Raw genomic sequence first — 21,023 nt, 5'->3', positions numbered from 1 at the left:
TCTTATCCCAAGTGGCAGAGCTAAGGCACATTATAAGTTAACCATCAATCATTTAATTGCATTGTTGATTAGTGGTGCGTACAGAGCACCTTTCATTCCAAAGTTCCTTGAATGCAAAAATGCAATTGTTTCAGTGAAAGCAAACAAATAAGAAGGAGATGAGGGGGGAAAAAAAAGGGGGGGGTGGCCAGTGTTACCATTTAGTTCGAAGGAAGAAACAGAGAACCCGAAGCTTAAACACAGCAGATGGGATGAGACTTGCCTTGTACATACTTGGTTTTTCCACCTTGGCAGAATAAAGTGCTGAGATTTGGATCTTCAGAGACTCCAAACTTAATCCATTGAACGTCAATAGATTTCCTGGAGAGAAATTTCGCTTGAGGACTTTGGATTGGTAGAAAGCTGAATACAAACATTTATCAAAATAATCTCTTTTGAGAAAAAGTCCCTATGGATGACAGCACAGTTTGCACTATGAGAATGAGTCTGAAGCAAGGGATCAGATTAAAAATAGACAAAATAAATCAGTAATTCAAAATGTACAAGAAAGTGCTAGTAGGAAGGACTGTCTCAGAGAGTTAAAAGCCTGTTTGAAAAGCCTACTTAATCTTCAAACATTAACACATCACTGAGACTACAATAGACCAAATGGCACCAGCCTGCAAGACGTGTATCTGTCAGGAGGCCTGATGCGCTCTGTGGGTGAGATCCATTTATAGAGCTAGTACCTGCCTGGCTCCGTTTACTTCTTAGCAGAACTGCAGGAGCGTTTCAGCATCACCCAAGTGAACTGCCAAGAGTTTCAGCCAGATGTCAGCACGTTACAGTCAGTTGTAGGCTTGAGAGCTACTGGTTCCTAAATTTCTGGCTCTCTGAATATCACTCCCCCTTCCTACCCGGGCAGACAGAGCTCAGATGCCAGCAGTGAATCTCAGATAATTAAAGCATTTGCCTTTGGTCTTCCATTGCCATTGCAGTTTGGGAAGGAGGCTTGGCTAGAAGGTTACACAGCGCACTGCAGCCGGAGTCAGGGAACACGGAGCGCTGCGTTCGATCCGGCTCTGGCACTGACTTGCGGTGACCAGGCTCGCTTTCCTAACAGGGCCTTCGGCTGCTGCTTCTTGGCTGCCAGCTGCCCCACTTGAGGGCCTCGGTCCTGATTTTTGGAAGCACTGAGAACACCAGACTCCAGGATGGAGAGGCAGCATAGGAGAGGGTCCGTGGACGCCCACCCCCTGCCCCAAACAAAATCCCTCCCCATCAGCGGGCAGGCTGGAGGCTGGCCGGGGTAATTTCTGTGACTTGTTTTCCCTTTGGAATCCAAAGGCTGCTATTAATGCACACCGCCAGAAAGCACTTGGAGAGCTTCCACTGAAGAACAGAATTTGAGTGAGATGTGTTACTGATATCTAAAAAGTAAAACGTAGTTTATGAACAGGCAGTGAGGACAGCCACATTTCCAGTAAGGGCCAAAAAGCTAAAGTAGTTAGACTTATTTTTTCCCTGCCTAATAATAATATAAAACCTGAGGATAAAAAGACCTTGGTGTGCAATGTTATGGTACCCATACAAGGTATGGTAATAAATAGGTCTTACTGCAAATCCTTGTGAAGTCACACAGGAAATACTGCAATGCAAACCAAAGAAGAAATTTAGGAATAAATATTAAAGCTAAAGATGATTTGGACCTGGCAAAAGACTTCATCTCTGAGCTCTATCTCTACTAAGAATGGGGTGCTGATAAAATTGCCATTTGCAGTTGTTGAATAGATTTTAGCTTTGAAACCCACTCAAATTTCCTAGGCTTTGCAAAGTCATTCACCCAACATACTCACTCCTACAAATAGCTTCCTTTTCTTAAATTTCCAGATCAGCTTAAACGAACGCGTCAGCGTGCTGTCGGTAGAAGATACGCACCAAAGTGAGCTTATGGCACCACCTACCTGCTGTTCAAAGACCGAGTGTCTGTGTGCAGAGCCTGGCAGTACTATCAAAGCGTTTGATAGTTTCTAAAGGGGGACTAGTGAGAGAGGGAAAGGGTAGGAGCTGTATAAAAGCTGCAGATTTCATCTTCCTATTTCTACTTAAAATATCTAGTGCAATTGGGGGGGGGGAGGAGAAAGAAAGATCTTAAACCTGGAAACCCACAGTATTGGCTGCAATGTAAGTGTGTATTTTCCCCATTGCTTGCAAACTTCAAACTGAGGAGCAGAGCCTCTGAGAAGGTGTATGTGGGCAGCACCACCAAATTCAGTGTACTCTTAGTACTGGTAAGGATATAATCTGGCCTTCTAATCTGTATTGCTAGGATCTCTTTTGACATTCGCTTTCACGAGAATTATTTCTGTATCCTCAATGTTTTTGTGTCCTAGTCTGTGTTTGGGACCTGAAACGGCAGAATTTATTGGCTTCCCTGAGCTCTGGGTTTAACCCTTACCCGTGGGTAGTGACAGCTCTGTTAATTATTTAATAGTGGGTTTTTTTCTTAGGTCTTTTATGGTAGAAGTTGTTCTTTGTCCAGGTGTCACTAGCCTCTGTAACTCACAGCCATATATGCATTCTTCAACTGCCTGTAAGGTCTTCTGCATTAACAAAGATGAAAGCTTTTTAATCCAATTGCTCAGAACCTTTGAAATTATTTTTTATTAATACCAGTTTAATTCAAATGCTTGGAAACAGCCTGGCAAATCCTTTTACTACAAATGCCTTACCTTACCCCTTCAATACATAAGTAACTGATTACAGGAAAACCTAATCAGTTTTCCCCAAAGTATTTAGGCTCCCCACTTAAAAGCCTCTCCAGCAAAACTAACCTGGCATTACTGATATGTCAGGGCTAGAAAAAGGGCAAAACAAATCGGATTCTTTAAATGCCACACAGAAGCGAAACAGAGCACAAGCCATTTTCCCCCCTTGTAGCTCATCTTATCACGACATCTCCATTTCAGAGCAGGATATTGAACCTGAACGGGGGGGGGAGAGAGTCCGCTGCGGGGATTACAGCGACTCCGCAGGTTTAGAGAGCGGCAGCGCGGGGGGGCCGGGCGGCCTCACGGCCGCTTTCGGGAGGGATGGCGGCACGGAGGCCTCGGCAGGGCGGGGGCCGCAGGCCGCCCTTAGCAACGGGGGGCCCGGGCAGTTGCTAGGGGCGGCAGGGGGAAGCGCTTCCTGCCGGGCGGGAGTCACTTCCGGGTGGTGCCGGGGCCTGGGCGGCGGAGCGGAGCGGGGCGGTGAGGAGGCCGCAGGGGGTCGTGGCGAGGTTGTAGGGCCGGGGGGAGCCGGGAGCGAAGGCCTCAGGGCCGGGGGGGGGGGTATCGGGAGAGGCCGCAGGGCCGGGGGTGCTGAGGGAGGGCGGCCGCAGGGCCGGGGAGGCTCTCGGGCGAGGTCGCGGAGCTGTGGGGGCGTCGGGGGGAGGGGAGTCCCGGGGCCGGGGGGGTCGTAGGGGTCAGGTTATAGGGCTGGGGGGGGGTCGCAGCGCTGGGGGGCGGTCGGGAGTGGGCACAGGCTGCAGGAGAGGCTGCGGGGCTCGGGGGGGCCGTGGGCTGCAGGAGGGGGGGCCGGAGCGATGCGCCGGGGGTGCTGGTAAGGGGCAGCCGGGATGTGGGACTTGCTGGAAGGGCGTTTTTGTTGGGAGGGGAGAAGCGGCGGGTTCAGCATCGCCTGGGCTGCGGCTGGGGTACGGGAGGAGTTGGTTCCTGTCGGCTTGGTGACAACCAGCCCTATGCAAGACGGCAAAGAGGGAAGTACAGGACAACCCCCTCCATTTCCTACACTCCTCCCTGCTACAGTCAAGAGCAGGGTTAGCCAGCAGGAAAAAACAGCACAGAGTTGCCTTCTTGAGAAGGGATGAGGAGCTCTTGGTGCCCCCTGCTCTGAGACTGCACAGCTGCTTTTCGCTGCAGCCCCCAGGCACAACTGTCAAGCTGGCTGCCTGGCCTCGGCTCTGTAAACCCACAAATAGGCTCTTAAACGCTAATGGCCTCATTTTCAGAAATGCTGAGCACACGCAAATCCCACTGAAGCTAATACGAGGTGCCTGGTTTTTATCCAGGCGCCTACTAGGTAATTTCAGAAATCCAGTGCCAACTTTTTTCTCCTCATCCTTTGAGAGAAGCTTTCACATTCTGCACTGATGCTTTTGCTCTTTGTCTCCACCCCAAGAGGAAGCTAATATATCTACAGTTGCTTTTCGGACTTTGTTTTTTAATAATTATTTGTATAGTGATAGGTCTTGAAGATGCCAGCTGGGAAACACAGGGCAGCAGACAGAAAGGTTTGATTCTGTCCTTGCTCTGTTTAGCTGGCTAGTTTATGGCCCTGATCCTGAAAACACGTGACTGTTAATCATAGGGCCTGATCCTGCTCCCAGTAGGATAATTACATCACCCTCCATTGGCATCACTGAGCAAAAAATTGAGCCTGCAGCCGTGAGTAGGCTCTTGCTGATTTTGTGTTACAGCTCTGGTTTTGCTGCAGGAAAAAATACTTTTGTGTGGAGGTAGCAAATCTGCTGTAAAACCATAATAGAGGAAAGACAGAAAAACTTTACATAATTTAAATCAGTTCTTGTATTGCACTGAAACTGTGGCTTAGTTCCACTGGAATGTCCCAGTGAGATGGCAAGGCTTGTAGGGAGGGGTGATGTCTGTTATTAGACCAGATGATTAGGCTGGGGAGAAAAAATCAGACAAGCTTCCAGGTATATAAGCCCTCTCTGGGTCTGAAATAGGAATTTCAGTCTTTAAAACTAAATACAAGTTAAGAGTGATTACTTTGAGTGTAACCATATTAACGGATTAGGCTGTCTGAGAGAAAAGGCGGTTGGTACCTGTGGAGAAGAAGGGATGTTAGCAAAGGAAGAGGTGGTGAAATTCTTAGCTTCTCTGATACAGAAAATCATAATTATCCTCCATGGAACTGCTGGATTAGCTGCAAGGCAAAGCATAATGAGGTAGTACTCTTGATGGAAAAACTCATTTTTCATGTTTTGTATTCGCTGCAAAAAGTGGTGTGCCTGACACGGAGCCCTGATTCTCCAGTGTTCAGCTTTGGCCTTTTTAACTTGTTTAACTTTGGCCTACTGATTTGCATAAGGTTAAACCCCCTCGAGTTTGCAGGTTTGGGCCTTTTGTTAACCACAGGAGTCTTTTTAAAGCAGGGAAATTTTGATGCTAATATTAGTTCAGCTCCACTGACATCAGCAAAACTAAGGGGCCTCATGTGAATTGCCTGCTGGCTACTATGGCTAGGTGAAGCATGGTGTCAGTTAGATCTTCTCTGAGCATGTTTCATGCTGTGGCCCTTAATGTCGTGGTGGCAGCTGGTACCAGCCTGCATGAGAGCTTGTGGTGCTTGTCACATCACTGGGSATTTTTTAGAAAATTACTGCTGCCCTAGGGAGAGGTGAAATAGGAAGAGGGAAAGGAAGGGAGATGTGCAGACTATGAGAACAGGGATTTTCTGTTTTGACTGTATATGCATCAGTTCCCTTTTCTGATTTATTTTTGTGCGTTGCTATTTTAGGTGTATGAATCAAGAGTATCAATAGGAGTGTGTGCAGAGAAAACCCCAGGTGAGGAATGGAGCAGCATCCCTTCCTGCTCTGTTTGAGGAAGAGKGTGGGCAAGAATGAAGCTTTCAAAAGGCATCCTAGTAAATAAAATCCAGACAAAATACAACGCAAGGGTGAAACTTACCCTGATTCTCTTTCTTTCCTTAGAATCTGCTGCCTTAGTAGGTTGGGTGGGGAGGGGGGAAGGGGTTCAAAATTAAAAGCAGTTATGGATGAATCACATTTATACGTGCTTGCTTAACACCATCATATGTCCAGTGCAACCTTTGGGTCTGCGTTGGGACTTCTTGAGCATAAGCAGCCTAGCGTGTACCTAGCTTAATGCACAGATCCAGCTCCAGCTTATTGGATTTTAAGCAGAATTTGAAAAATGTTTTGTTCTCCTTTTGATGAAGTACAGACCTGGAAGGGGCCTCAAGTGGTCACCTATTCTATCTCCTCATTCAAAGGCAGGATTAAATATACTCGCACCCCATCCCAGGCAAATGTTCATCTGATCTGTTTTTCTGAATCACCAGTAACAAGGCTTCTGCAGTCTCTCTATCCCAGTGGCTAGGCCTTGCAGCTGSAGACTTTTTCCTGTCTTTTTAAAAAGTGTGGTACCCACAATAAGATCCCATACTTCAGCTGAATTAAAACAAAATAATTGCTACTTGTAACTTATATATGCCATTTCTTTTAGTGTGTCACCAAATTATATTTGCCTCTTGTGCAACAGCATTGAGTTGTTGATTCATCCTCAAATTTATGAACTGTAGCTGTACTCAAATTCTACTCTACTCACATTTTACCATCTTTCTTGACTTGGTCACATCTGCAGATTGTAGAAGTTTACTCCTAGCCTGACAAATACAGAGATTTCTTTGGAGAAAACCTCTAGGAGATGGATTACCACCCTTCAGCTGAAACATGCACACAGCAAAATCTTGCAAACAAGCTTTAGTAATGTGAGGGATAAGAGGAACTGTATGTATAAATGAATAGTGTTGATTCAGTAGGTACACACCAGGATCTTTTTTGATAAGTTAACTGTGTCCATTGTATATAAGCACCTAGATACATTTTCCCTATTAAAATAGACTTGCTCAGACACAGATCAGGAAAACTGGGTAAAACTAATCACAAAGTTCTGATGGCATCTCATACTAAATGAATTTCCCTTGTGTGATGTTCTGTGGAGCACTCCAGCATTTCTGGCAGGACAGTTCATTATTATAGAAAGCCATTAGTCATTCATAGAGTGAATTGGCAGCTCCATTAACAAAAGATAAAGGAAAGGAGAAAGGATGGCTTTGTGGTTGAGAAACTAGGTTGGGATTCGGGAGATCGATATTGAACTGCCACAAACTTCCTGTGTGACCATTGCAAGCCACATAGGGCTTAGTGTAACCAGCCACTAAAGCCTGTGCTTAACTTTAAACACATAACTCATTCTCTTGTCTTCAGCAGATGTACTTTCTCTGTGGTTYGTTTAGATCTGTTCTAGCAGTTAGTTTTGTACAACATCTAAGATGAGGCTATGATCACAGCTAAGGTATTCACTCTCCTATGACATAAACCAAAAGTGAAAACGCGTAAGTCAGGTGCAAGATCAGCYCCCAGGATAAATACATTCTTGCTCATTGAGCTTTTCCCGTATTGTTTTGTGGTCAGTACTTCTGCCGTATTTTGTTTGGCTTCCCTTTACCGACAGATGGGCTATTACAAGCATCTGAGGACTATTTTCTTAGGCAAGTTGTAAAAGACAATCATCCAAATAGAATGCAGGTTTCATTTCCCTCTTTGTTACTGATTCTGTAGACCGAGGGTATCTTAGAAAAAACTGTATAAGTTAGTCTGTAATTTTTTCTTAATGGAAAGTAAACAGCGAAAAAAGCATGACTCAGTTGCTTTTTTTTCTTTCTTTCTTTTCCTCTCCTAGAATTTGGTCTTCTTGAGAACATTAGTGGAGAAGAAAGGTGCTTACACTATGGCTGCTGAGTTGGATTTCTCTCCACCTGAAATCCCTGAGCCCACATTCATGGAGAATGTGCTACGCTACGGACTCTTCTTTGGAGCCATTTTCCAGCTTATCTGCGTGTTAGCCATAATCCTGCCAGTTTCAAAGTCCCATAAGACAGTAAGCAGCGCTCTTTAATACTAGTATTGATGGGCAGAATCACAGAAAATAGGATGGGAGGAACTTGAAGTAACTAATGGAGACRTGGTGGTCTGGGATTGGTGATGGTTCCATAGTTCATTCCCTTCCCTTACAAGGCAGCTGGAGGTGGGAAAGCTGAAAGGGTCTTGTGACTTAACCTCAGATTAGAAAGGCAGGAGCAAACACCTGAGCCAGYGTCTCTGAGTATCAGCCAAAAAGAATGACCTGTGACCTGACGCRCTGGCCGGGTGTGCTGAATGTACATGCTGTTCCTGACTGCACACAGGAGAGCTCAGCCTTTGCTCCCAAGCCCATGTTGTCATCCTACGGTTGATCTGCTCCATTAATTGCCRGGCAGGATGTCCCCTTTGTAGGAACTGCCTTTCAGGAAATGACTTTRGGCTCCAGTTTGTGTGTGATTCTTGGAAACAAGTTAGAGGTAAAATTCCTAGTGYGTTCTGATGTCAGGACTGCAGTTTTCAGTATTGACAGCAATCCTGTGCAGGCATGTGGGGGGCCCTCTGCTGCAGTTAGYACAAGAGAAAGTGAAAAGCTGAGGTGAGCTACAGGGCTTCAATTCCATCTTCCATTTACTTTAAATGGAAAATTGGGCCATGGTGGGGTGATCTGCATATACCTGGCTTTTGTGGTAAAAAAAACCAGTTCCATGTGCTTGGTTAATTTTGGGGACAGATATATCAGTGTTGGTGATCAGGCAGCAAGATTGGTGGTTTGATATAGAATTTGGCTGAATGCAGATGGTATAAATTAGTATTTTCAGTTACAACTCAACGTGGAAAGTTTTGTTTAAAGGCTATCTTTATTGCAGTCTTTGCTCCATCTTGTGCAGAGGAAACCTAGAAGTCTTCAGCAGTATATGGAATGAATATTATCTATCAGTAAAGAAACCTGTAAGAGAGAAGATGTGTCTAGCCTAGCTGGGGAAAGGAGTGCTTGAGGATTTGAGGATGAGGTACAGAATGAAGGAAAAGGACTTTTGCAGGTGTGCTCAGCTCATTGTAGTTTGGAGGGGTTAAAATATTACAACAGAGAGGGCAGAGCAAGACATTCTTTTGTACCTCAGCCGCCACAGTTCATGACCTGATTTTCAGTTTTGACTGTCAATGAAGATGCATTGATGTACTGGGGTACTGATGCTGCCCCAGCACAGGCACGTGCTCCCTCCTGCTAGTCGTCCTGCTGCAGAGGCTGCTGCTCCCAGCAGAGAGATGAAGCAGGCAGCTGGGGTTCATGATATTCCTGCACTGAAAGTCTTGCACTGTTATTCTGCAGCCACCAGAGCCGATCTGTCAGAGTCCATGGTTTCCCCTGATAAATTTACAGGAAATACTGAGTAGCCTGATTCTTGAAAGCTGAAAAGAATGACAGCTGAAGTTTGAAGTAGGAAGCTGAAGGCCAGGCCCCCAATTAAAATGGCAAAGCTTATGGAACTGGTGTTGTTTAAAGCTATTCTTTGATGTCCTCATGCTGTACTTTTTATTTTCTTCCTGCGTATACTGTCCTCTTGATATACTGTCCATATGATTGATTTACAAGACTATAAACAATGGAAGATATTCTTCCAGATCTTGGGAACAATGCTTGAGTCTGGGTAGGATACTGAGGCACTTCTCTGATTTGGGAGGCTTCAAGCTTTGAAGACTACCTTGGTTTGAACATTAGAAGGCAGCAGTGTTCATCCAATGGTAGCAGCACACACGACACCCCTGAGTAATAGCTGTATGTAGCTCCATTTCTCCAGAGCCTGCCAGCTCCCCATGCATCGATTACAGCCTTTAGAAAGCCAGCCAAGTCTCCTTCCTTGGAAAGCCACACAGATGTGAATTGTAATAGCCCAGTAACTTGAGAGACGTTTGAACCAAGCTCCTTGATTAAAAGGATACTGTCAGATGCTCGCCTCCCCCTCCATTATCTGGAGCGCTCTCTTGGAAGCTTGAAACTAGCACGTCTTGCTCTGCCATTTTTTGTGCGTCCTTTTCCAGTTGGCACACTCTGACTGATAGAAACCGAGATGCTAAAGCAATATTTATACTCAAATGCATTTAATGAAAGGAGGCAATCTGCATGTGTGTGCTTTCTCAGATGGGACTGGCTCTGTTCCCTTGTGTTTTCACAAGATAACTAGAGTTTATTTCCCATGGTTGAAATATTTGTCGTCTTGCGTGAAGGAAACAAGCAGGATATCTAAGTGTTCCTTGCTAGTCCAGGTGAACAGAGCTTTGCCTTTAACTCCTTTCCTGGATTTTAGGCTTGGTTTAGAAGCTCTGGACTTTATGTTCTTAGTGCCATTTTGGGAAATATTTTTGTCTTGCAATCGATAAAGGTTATCATTTTACAGAAATCCCTACTGAATGTTTCTGTGCACACTGATTATACAGTATCTTTCCCTTTTCCCAATCTGAATAGTTTTCATTTAGTATTGATTTTCTTCCTGCCTTTAAAATTGGTATTTTTGTTTATTTGCTTCTCCAAAGCCTGTTTTAGAGACTTAAGCTTATAATGGCTTCTCTGGTGCATAATGAATGGCTCCTTCTGTGCATGAACTCATACTCATCAAAAAGCATATGTGGAAGAAGCAGAGATGGTGCTGCTCAAATCTCATTAAATGTGGACTCTGTTTGATATAGATGTGTTCCAGTAGAGATACCCAGCACTTGCATGTAGACCTGCTGCTTGCTTCCTTTGGCTTATGCTCAAATTCTCAAGGATTTTGAGAGGTAAGCTGTGAGCGAATTGCTAAAATGTTACTGACTATTTCTTCATTGATTCTTGTAGGACTTGGAGAATTTTGAGTCTAAGAGTTCAGAGGCAGTGAAGAAGCCAAAGGCAACTGCTCCACAGACGAGCAAGAAACCCAAGAAGGAAACCAAAAAGAAACGATAAAGGCCTTGCAGATGAGCCTCAAAAGACTCAATATCACCTGTAAACAAGCTTCCTTGGAGTTGACATCACAGGCAACTAACTATATTAAATGGGTTTCTGGCATTGCTATACTTTACCTGTCAGGGGACAAGGGAGAGGAGCTTAAGAGTGGACGGGGAGGGCTTCTGCATAGATTTCTTACAAGCAAAGAGGACTTCATGTATCCAGGACTTCACTCGACATGATTAATGTTTCAGTCATCATCAAAGTGACTTATTTCATGTCTGATGGGTAGAAAGGCTTGTGGTCTTATCTCTTCCATGCTGGCCAGAATTGTATTAAAGTCCCTGTGGAAGGTGGAGAGTGGGTTTGCTACTGCAGATACCACTTTCAGTTGTATTTTTGAAGGCAGAGGGATCAAATGGATCAAGGTTACCACACTACACAGCTTTGTATTCGTCTGTATTGTCATCTTGTCTGAAATATGTAACTGCATTTTATGGCTTAATAAGAATGGCTTTATTATATTCTTTAATTCTTTGTGAGTAATAACTCATCAGATTCCAGACTGCTCTAGATGAAAGCTTTCATTTCCCTAGCATTGCTACCTCTTTCTTCTCATTCCCCACCCCGTCTCTTCTCCTTTCTGTTTCCAATTTTGAAAGTACGTATAAAGGATTTCAAGGAATTGGAACCATGGTGGGGCCTGGAATGAATACGGGAATTGGGGAACAATTTGATTCTGAAAGGTGCAGAATTTAATGCCCATGGTAATGAGGTGTTCTTGGAAACTTGGGAAGACCAGATACTGCACATTGGAGAAAAGCTGCTCTGAGATGGGAGTCTCAGAGTGTTGCATTGCCTTGTATTAAACTTCCTAGCTATGCTGCTGATTAATTCTCCTGTGAGCTAGCTGAGTCCTAACCATGAGCTCCATTTCAACACAGCTTGGGTTTGCTGCATTTGCAAACTCCCTCCCAGCATTACCTGGTATAGTACTGTGTCTCCTCTCATTGAATTCTTCCTGAAGTTAAATATGATCACAGCCTGAGGAAATGTAGTATTTTAAAAGCCAAGACATGGTAAGCTGGCTGTGTAGCATGACTACATGGCAAGAGACATGCACACTATGTTCCTTCAGGCTCTGGCTCTCCAGGACCAGGGACAATCTAGTATTAGATTTGAATACGGCTAGACAGGATGGGAAACAGATAGGTGGTGACGTAGCCACAAAGTCTCTAGGGCAGCTCAGGCTTCCTGATGCCAGCTCACATCTTGGTTTGTTTGATCACAAATGAGTCAATGGGAGGAGAACCTGCTCTTTTAGGCGCGCCCAGGGTTCAGAGGAGCTTTGAAGGGTTCTGTCAGTGCTGCAAGTCTCCAATCAGTTTTGCATACATTGACTCCCATCCTCAGTTCACAAATGCCTTGTGAACCCAGATACAGTAGCAGCGTTGCAGGAGCAAGGGGTGTGCAGAGTTGTGCTGCATGTGTTCTCCAACAAGCCAAACAGCACGCTTACAGGAACCATCACTGTTGAGAAGGGCCACATTTTCTGTTCTTTCTGGCTTTTGGTGGGTGAGCCACATTGATCCCTGTTCCAGTTTGATCGTAACCTCTCATTGCTTCTCTGCTCCGAGTCTTCTACTTCTCTAATCAGAATGCTGACACCAAGTTTGCACTGCTTAAAATCCAGCTTAGAGAGTGCTGCTTTAAATGCAGCCTTTATTTTTTTCAGCTACATAAAGGCAATTCTAGTGGTACAGAACAAAACACGAAAGACCCAAGCACTGTAAGGTTACTATGTGTTCTGAGTGCAAAGAAACATTATAAAATTTTCCCACACAAATAACAAAGAACAATACTGTTCTGAGTTTCCCTTTAGGATTCATGTTCCTGTCTGCAATCTGCAGGGGAAAGAAAAGCCTTGCCGCTCTCCTGGATAGGTACTGTAGATCATTTGTTCCATTTTATTAAATGTGGATAGTTGATCACGTAGTTGTTTCATCTAACAACTGGCTTTCTACAGGTGACCTCAAGGTGGGTTTTAATGCTTTGTTCTAAAAGAATTTCAAGTATTGAAAGAGTAGCATACATATTACCTAAAATGCTTCCATGGCCAGCAACTAGTGAGTGATGAGCACTGTATGGTTGTTACCCTGAAATGGCAGGCTACTACATCGACATTGCGTTATAGCTATTTAGAGGCTTAGTTACTCATTGTTAAATAGAAATTGTGGCTTTTGGGGTTTGTTTTCGTTGGGGGGTGGGGGTTGAGATAAATTTCCAGTCTGTTCCTAACAGCTTGATATCTACTTCAATGCTCTCATTAGCTGAACTTATAGTATCTTTTTAGAGATTACCAGTATCCCATGTATTTTATTTTCTCTTGAAATGTGTAATAAATACAACCGGAACCTCTTTGTTTAAAAAAAAACAAAAACTCTCTTTTTAAAATTGTGCTGCCTCTTTCTATGCATTCATTGTGAAACCTGCCAGAACTGGAGAACATAGGAAGGGGCATAAATAACCTTATTCATAAAAATGATCCATTAAGAGAAAGCCTTTCAGATCCCTTAATCTGTGAGAAATTGGGTGGTTAACACTGTCAGGCATGTGCATATTTGTGTTTGACCTGGAAGTAGCAAACTGTCTCCCRATACACCTTCACCTTCCTGGAAGGAGGAAATGGTGCCATGGCTAAATTAATTCACCTCCCATGAGAGACTTTGGCTCCAAGAGCCCCTGGGAAGGTAGTAATAATAAAGGCAGCATTTGTTAATGATACTAGCAGGGGATTAGATGGCATTTCAGTAGATGGATAACAGGCATTTTCTGTAGCCCCTTGGTGTGTGAGTAGCTCGTGTTTACGTGGCTGGAGCGTGGAGCTGTCTGGTGACTGTTCTTCAGCTAGGAAAAGGCTAAGTGGGCTGGCCAAGCTCYGGCAAGCGTCACTTGGTTCCCTCAGCAGAAAACCAAGAGGAGGGAAGGACTTGTGTGGCGACTCCTTTAATTCCCAAGTACTTTTCTCGAGGCTGTTTTGTAATTAACATCCCAAAGGGAGCTGCAGACCTCATTAAGTCACTTTTATTGAAGGGAAGGTTTTCAAATGTCTGCCTCCAGATACCAGCTAATAGGCAGTGCCTCAGTGAAGAGCAGGTTGGTCTGGGATCCCAAGCCTAGAAGCTGGGCTGGGAGCTGCGTTTCCTCTGCTAATGTATAGCAGGGAGTTCCTTTCTCTCAACAGGCCAAACCTCTGCTCTGAAGAAACATGGCTGAGTTGAGATTTTGGGGGGTGGGTTTTGATCGTATTTAAGCAGATCTCCCTCTCTGGCCACGCTCATCTCCAGCTGTGGCTGTCGCCGTCGCCTTGAGCTGCGTCTCGGGTTCACAATGCATCCTTGTGCGCCTCCAGTGCAAGCAGCACAGTCCCTTGAGACAGGCTGATAAGTAGCTCGTGACTGGAGTTCCAGTTCACATAGTTCAATTAAATCCCTGTTAATCTTGTTGAGACCTAATTTACTTTCATTCTCATACACGCACTTCTCTGCTTCAGAGGGAGTCTGGTGAGGTTCCCTACTGACAGGAACCGAACAGCCCAAGGCCGTCTTTGAAGAGGACTGATGTTTGCAGATTGGCCCCCGAGTTGAGTCTATAGGCTAAGATTATTTCCCAGCCTGTCAGGAAGAATGTGAAAATATTCCTGCAGTGCCTGGATTTCAGGGAGGGTCAAGGCTGGAGGTGATATGATACTCAAGGAGAAAATAAGGAAACTGTAGGAGGGGAAAATCTGGTTAGTATTCCCCTTTCCCAAGGCACAGCTGAACTGTTCCCCGATGTGTGTTTGTGAATTTTTGGACAGCCTGGACTGAGATGCCCCAGGGGTTGGGGTGCTGGGCTTCTCTCCGGGGAGTCTCTCTGACACTCTGATACTTCTTTCAGGCAAAAGTTACGTTGTTCGCAGCCTGCAGTCCAGGGCTTGTTTGTGGCTGGCAGAGATCAAGATGACTGTATTGATTTAGCCATTTGTTAATCTCATGAGGCATCAGAGACTGACTACAGCAAAGAGATGGGGCGGTAAGTGGTGGGTGCCGGAATAAAGGGCACGGCTGCTTGTTTAGCGATTAAGGTGATTGCCAGATTTGGCACTGGGAAAGGATCTGACCCTCCTTTCCCACATCAAAACAGAAGGGATAGTTTGGTTGGGCTTTTTTTTCTCTTCTCTCTTGCAAGAGACATGAGTGCTAATCAATGTTTGCTTTAGCATTTCATCTTAAATTGCCAGTTATTGGAGGCCCAAGGTCCTGCTCTTCTCCTGTGGTACTGGCAGTTTGTGGCTTTTGATCAGTTGTTCCAAGTTTGTGGGGGTGTTTTGTGGCTTTTGGTATGTGAGCTGGTGTGCAGCAGCTAGTCAAAATGTCTCTTGCTCAGAGCTGGCAATTGCAGGGCAATGAACTTGGCTTCCTGCCTTTTCCTTGAAGCTTAGCGATTTTCCTGTGTTCCATGTTGTTCTTCCAAATCTTGGCCTTTCTGTCACCTTAATTCACTCCCATGCCCCCTCTTGCTGTTGTAGATTGATATCTGTTGCAATTCTACTATCCTTACAGCCAAATTTTAACTGCCAGTGACAGACTGTGAGTATCAGTCTGGTTTTGCAAGGACTGATCTAAGAAAGAACATGTGGAGAAAGCAGCCCAGGATGAAGAAGGGTGTTGCCTTATAATCAGCCCCTTTAGCATGTTTCTCTTAACAGATAATTTTTTCAGCCAGCAGACTTAACTGCTCGAGAAAGTCAGCTCTCTGCTTTGGGAACCTCAGGTCTACCAGAAAGCAGCACTATGCACATCTGCCTGCCCTTGAGCCACGAGGAGTTAAACCGTTAAATATTAAGCTTCCAAGCTCTTGTGATAAGGAGTGCTATGGTACTGTGCATGTTTCATACGACCTGCTCAGATCCTGTTCTTAGCCAGCGCACACAGATTTGTGTTGTGCAATCCCAAACCTCTTGTGCTGTTCACTTCCCTCCTCTGAGCTTTCCTGGTTTCATTTAGTCCCCAAAAGCCTCTGTGTGGCTTTGATGCTCTTTGCATCCTGCTTGCTGGAGGTGGGAACAGCCACACACCAGACGGCCACAGTCCCTCGGAGGACCACCATGGGTGGTGGGAGCAGAGAGGCTGACAGACTCCTCCACGGCTCAAGTCCAGCCTTTCTCCCACTCTCGTAACAACGCTGGTGTCCAAGATGCGACCAGCCAGCCCTGAGAGAAGGTTCCTATTTCCAATTCTACTGTTTCTCTGCTTTGCAGTCCCTGATAGTTTGTTCCCCATGTGCTCTGTCTTCTTTTTGACTGGTAGATACAAGGCATAGCCACTTCAGATCTCATCTACTTTGCTTCCCTCTTAAAAACATCTATTGCCTGGCTGATGTCCCTTGTAGTGCTTGAAGATCTGAGCTCCCAAAAGGGGGATCTGTACCATGCTTTATCGGGGTCCTATTTACCTGTTAAATGCAGCTTTTCTTATTTGTAAAACTGCACTCTGGACCCTGATTTTGTTTCTTGTCCAAATCTCTGATGTGCCGCCCCTGTAAGTGTTAAGTATAACCAGCTCCAGTTCATAGACTGGGGCCTAGGGAGGCATCAGGACTGGTCTGCGATTTCTTAGATTTTGTCCAAGCTGCGGCTTCAACCCAGGTGTCCTTGGCTCCAAAGTAAATTCCTACTGCCTTCCCTGTGGCTGCTGCTTCTGTAACACCCCTTTGGAGCTTACAGATTCATCTCACCAACAGCCAAAGTCCAGAGTACGGCACGTGCTGTGGGATGGGTGAGCTGCTTCGGGGCAGCGGCACTCCCGGAGCGCAAGCGCAGCCGAGTCAGGCCCCAGCCGCAGACACGTCCTGCGTTTCTTGTGCCTCGGCTGTAGGGAGGGAGCCGTGCTGCAGCCGGGGGGCTTGTTAGGTCACATGCCTCCTGCGTTCAGAGGGTTCGTCCTATAAATCAGCTCACGCTGGGTGGGTTCGTGCTGTAGAACAACCGGACTGCGGCTGTTGGCGTCTGTGCATGTGAAGTTCCTCGAGGCTGTGGTCTCTGTGGAGCTGGTACTTTTGATGCTACAGCAGCTTCTTTCGGTGGCTGAAGCAGACATCTGAGTGTCCTGGAGGATCAGGCCTCTGGGATGAAGGGAATTGCTGGGGAAGAGGGGCTGGTTTTGAGAGAAGGGACGAAGCGGCAAACATTTCTGTCCTTACCTTCCCCCCTCCGCCCCCGCCCCTGTTACTTAGTTCAGTTTAAATTGAACATGGATCCAAACATCATATGGTTTAAATTTTAGCGATTCAGGCTTTGGCCTCCCTAGCCCATCCCTCGCTCAAAGGACCAACGCTGAATGGTGGGGGGAACCACCCTCATGTCTGAGCTCCGTTTGGCGCAGGCTGCAGTCGCTAATGCGACTGTGAGCAGCCCTGCGCTCGCAGGAACAGCGCCCAGGGACTTCTGCTGTCTGAGGAATGCTACAGCACCATCTCCTCTGCGCACACACCCTTGTGCTCCAGGGGAAGGTCAAGTTGATGTGGCTACAAGAGCTTTGAACTACCCAGTGATTCCTCTACTCAGGAGGAATCCCCAGCTGCTCTGTTAGCAAAGCAGCCGGAAAGAAGGCTATAAATCTCATTCGTACAATTTTCCATGGGCTTTTCTGAACTGCTCTTTTCTACTGACATTAAGACTGGCCAAAAAGCAGAATTTCCACCACTGGGAAATGCTAATGTTTTTGTATGTGGCTTTTCTCCTAAACTGAGGCAAAAAGTGAAAGGTGTAGAATTTTTGTCTGAATGATCTATTCCAAAATACCTAATTCTGATCTTATCAAAATGTTCATATTTTATCAGTTATAAAGCCCACATGAAATGCTGTGACAGTGCTGAACGTATAGGCAATTTCTTTCCAAAGCTGTTGATGAACTCCAGGTCTTTTCCCCAGACATTTATGTTCCACTGAGTCAGTATCTTCCAGCAGCCCATTCCCCGAAGGAGTTTTGCACTGGCACTACCTGACTTGTGCAGCTTCAGAGCTGGGGTAAGAGCCCRTTTTGCCTTCCCCCAGCTGACATGGCAGACTGTCGCTGCACCAAAGGGCCCAGCAGGTCTTGAGCTGCCGCCCACCCCTTTCCAGAGCCGTGTCCTGAGTCCACCTGGTGACTTCCTTTCATYTCCCCGTTTTTATCAAACAACCCACCAGATGTTGGCAGGCAGCTCTTGTTGCTCTGGTCTTGCAGACCTGATGCTCAGTGCAGGAGAGAATGGCCAGAATTAGAGTTTTTGCAATGAAATATTGCCAAATGGCTTGTACTGCAAGGGCTGTTCTGCTCAATCCCCCCTAGTAAATCAGCCCCGTAGCTCGCAACTGCAGCTTTCCTAATGGGTCTGATCATTCGCCGTCGCACACGCTCACTATTTGCAAGACTGTGAAGTTCAGTGATGATAAATTCTTAGGGAAAGAGCTGTCCCTGCTTCTGTGTCTGCCCAGCAGCTTGAACACAGCCATTCTATTATTAAGAGTAATAATTCGGGCAAATATATTTGGATTTTGCACTGAACAAAATGCAACTAGCCTCAGGAACAGGATCCATCAAACAAAACTTATTCACGCTTGCCAAGGAGACGCTTAAAAATAAATCTGGTTGGAGATGAATAGATGTTTTGTTGTGAAGCCACAGCTACGGTTTGAGAGGTCAGGACACAGATCAATTTTTGGACCCAAAAAGCATCCTCTTGCTTTACAAGAAGATTTTCCAAGTCTCACGGAGCAATCCGATGTGGCTCGCGCCGCGTTTTGAGGAGCTGCCCGGTGCGGGGCAGGGCGCAGCCTCGGTGGCTGGGAGAAGGGGGAGCCTGCGGGCCGCCGGGGCAGGCAGCGCTGGGGCAGGCAGYGCTGGGGCAGGCAGCGCTGCGGCACGCTGCAGCGCGGGTCCCACGGCGCCTTGGAAGTCAGTCACAGACGCTCTCTCAGCTGACGTGAATGCAGGGTGCACCGACGGCTGCCGGTGATCTGTCCGCCCGAAGGCGATAACAAAGAAACCCTATACTTATTTACTCCATTAAGCTGCCAGCACTCTGGGTATAGCAATTTTCATTCTCATTTTTCCTGATGGAGCTTGCATGAAGATCAGCAGGAAGGTAGGAAAATACCTACGCACGTCTTAAAATGATATTCTAACAAGAAATCAAGAAGTGCTGTAACAACCAAGACATCAGAAATGTTCAATGATGCGTTTTAGATTTGAACGTGCCTTTTTTTCTATGTTTCAGCCTCTCTCTATAACCCTTTTCCCCTCTCCAGTGGGGGTTTTGCTAGTGCTGTTTAAAAGTGAACAGAAAAAAACATCTCAAGAAAAAAAGTTTCAGGTAAGACATTAGAAGCCTGAGTTGGGTAAGAAAGATCTTGGATTTCACTGTTTAACGAAAAATATTTTGAGTGGGCAGGAAGCAAAGGAAAACAGGCAGGTGCCAGGGGAGCAGCTACGGCTGCCGGCGTTGTCCTTCGGTCTCAGGGCTTCGTGTCTGGTTCAAGAAAGCACTGAAGAGCACTGAGTTGCTTAAACTCAAAGGGGCTGTAACTGCATTATCGCCAGGGCTGTGTGTTTAATGTCAGAGTGTTACGAGGGCACATTCCTGAATCAGAGCCCAAAAGATAAGGGGTTTTCAAGAGTATCTGTTTGCCATTTTAAATTTGCACATTGGCATCTTCATCGAAGGAGCGATTGTGTCRCAGCTTTGGTACAGCGTGTTGGGAAGTACAGTGCTTTCTGCTGTTTGCCTTTGAGCAGGACAGCCCGGAGGAAAGGAGCTGATTGCAAAAGAGGAAAACAAATTGCGAATATTTATAAGTCATAATTGCATCTCAGATTTAGGTCTGGACGCAGCAGAGGCTGAGTCACCCCAACCAGTTCCCCCCGGGCCAGGGGCCGAGTGCGTCGCTCTCCCGGGGCACTGTTACCTGCAGGAGCAGCTCCCTGGGACTTCCCGGGGGCCGCCGGCACGGGTGGCTGGCTGAGCGCGAGGCAGAGGAGCGCAGCCCTGGGCCTTCGCGCCGGCCGGCGGGGGCACGCGGAGCCCGGTGAACGAGCAGGCGCGCTGAGCTGCGACCGTTGGCTCCGCAGCGGCCGCCTGCCCCGGGGCTGGCGGGGAGCCTGCCGGTACCCAGCCCTCGGAGGGGCCGGGAGGGAAAGGGATGGACTTTTCCGGCCACGCGCAGCTCGGAGGGGCCTTATCAGCCGTGCCGCTCCTCCCAGGGCAGGGCCCCGCGCGGTGGCGGGGCCGCGGCGATGGGTCGGTGCTGTGCATGACTCCTTGTTCCTGGTGACTCATGGATTCGCTGGCCCTCAGCGGTGTCATGGGAAATATTTCTTTAATAACTTAAAAAGAACAAGGGGAGGCGGGGGGAAAGCCCAGCCACGTTGTTCTCTGAAACTTGTTAGCTTTTCAGATTGTTTCTCAAGTGCCAGATCTCGGTCGGACCCGTGGGGGTTTCAAAAGTCCCTCTTAGGTGGCCGTAGGGTCTTGCGGGGAGGGGTGGGCAGGGGGCGACAGATGTGGTGCTGCCTGCAGAAGTGCAGCCAGCGGATTACCGTGGTCTGCCAGCAGCCGAGYGCGCCTCGGAAACAGCTGGATGGGTGTCTGGGGCTTAAGGAAGGGCCTGGTTCACCCGGTTCCTTCCTGCAGGACAAAGCAGCGGGGGACAGTTCGGTGGGTKGCGAACGGGAGCGGCGGGAGGGCAGCGCTTCTGCTCCGGGCAGGCTGCTTCGGGGCCATCGGACCGCTGCGGGCCCAGCACCGAGGGACGCGGGGAGCCCCGCTGGCTGGCAGCGGCGAGGTGCGGGGCTGCGTTAAACCCCCTCGCCCGTTTGTCACATGGGAGCGAGGGAGCCAGCGCGGGCGGGCAAGGCGGAGCAGCCCCAGAGGGGCTTCCGGCCACACGAGTTTCCCTGCACTGCCGAGGCCCGGGACATGGTCTACCTCTGCCTGCTTTTCTTCTATGCTAAAGTTTTGCCAACTTTTAAAATATCAGGAACGCAGATTTCAGCCTTGCTGGTATTGCTAGGTGTGTCTGCCGAGGATGAAGGTACGGGGACTTAGCTGCAAGTGCAGAGTCTGTGACAAAATAGGTTCGCTCCCTGCTATTTGCTGTGTGCTAGAATTGCATAATAAAGTGAACAGAAAATAGCCAGATTTTAACCATTCTGAAAATCACTTCTCTCTTCTGCTCAGTTTTGGTTTCCAGGTAATGCAACAGCCCTGCCAGCTGCGCGGGCCGAGGCAGCCTGAAGGGCGATGGGGAGAGCCAAGGCGAAGCCCACCGCCGCCCCTCGCCCTCCGTCCCGGCCTCTCGGCCCCGGGGCCGCCCCCCCCGGCGGGGCTGCCCCCCCCCCGGCC

The 21,023-nt window shown here is 47.2% G+C and overlaps 1 protein-coding gene across 5 annotated transcripts; it reads left to right on the top strand.

Moving 5' to 3' along the window:
• The first annotated feature begins 3,170 nt into the window (after nt 1-3,170).
• Nucleotides 3,171-11,122, top strand: MANBAL (mannosidase beta like). 5 transcript variants are annotated; one of them, XM_026076778.1, is made up of 4 exons: nt 3,171-3,230; nt 5,524-5,572; nt 7,494-7,691; nt 10,509-11,122. In XM_026076778.1, exons 3-4 carry the CDS (start codon nt 7,542-7,544, stop codon nt 10,614-10,616), a joined length of 258 nt encoding a protein of 85 aa, XP_025932563.1. In that variant the 5' UTR covers nt 3,171-3,230; nt 5,524-5,572; nt 7,494-7,541; the 3' UTR covers nt 10,617-11,122. The 5 variants fall into 5 exon arrangements, with proteins under 5 accessions (XP_025932563.1, XP_025932565.1, XP_025932564.1 ...); XM_026076779.1 differs by having other exon boundaries at nt 3,198-3,259; XM_026076780.1 differs by lacking the exon at nt 5,524-5,572 and having other exon boundaries at nt 3,182-3,230.
• Nucleotides 11,123-21,023: the final 9,901 nt, after the last annotated feature.

Source organism: Apteryx rowi, unplaced genomic scaffold, assembly GCF_003343035.1.
Source record: "Apteryx rowi isolate R43461 unplaced genomic scaffold, aptRow1 scaffold_44, whole genome shotgun sequence".
NCBI classification, from domain to species: domain Eukaryota; kingdom Metazoa; phylum Chordata; class Aves; order Apterygiformes; family Apterygidae; genus Apteryx; species Apteryx rowi.
This window is presented reverse-complemented; position numbering and strand designations above follow the sequence as displayed.

Excerpts from the sequence above, each read along its gene's own strand:
- MANBAL (XM_026076777.1), top strand. The coding sequence starts at position 5,629 with ATGAAGCTTTCAAAAGGCATCCTA. Across the intron at positions 5,653-7,493 it reads AGCTTTCAAAAGGCATCCTA|AATTTGGTCTTCTTGAGAAC; the intron begins GTAAATAAAATC and ends TTCCTCTCCTAG. Across the intron at positions 7,692-10,508 it reads TTTCAAAGTCCCATAAGACA|GACTTGGAGAATTTTGAGTC; the intron begins GTAAGCAGCGCT and ends TGATTCTTGTAG.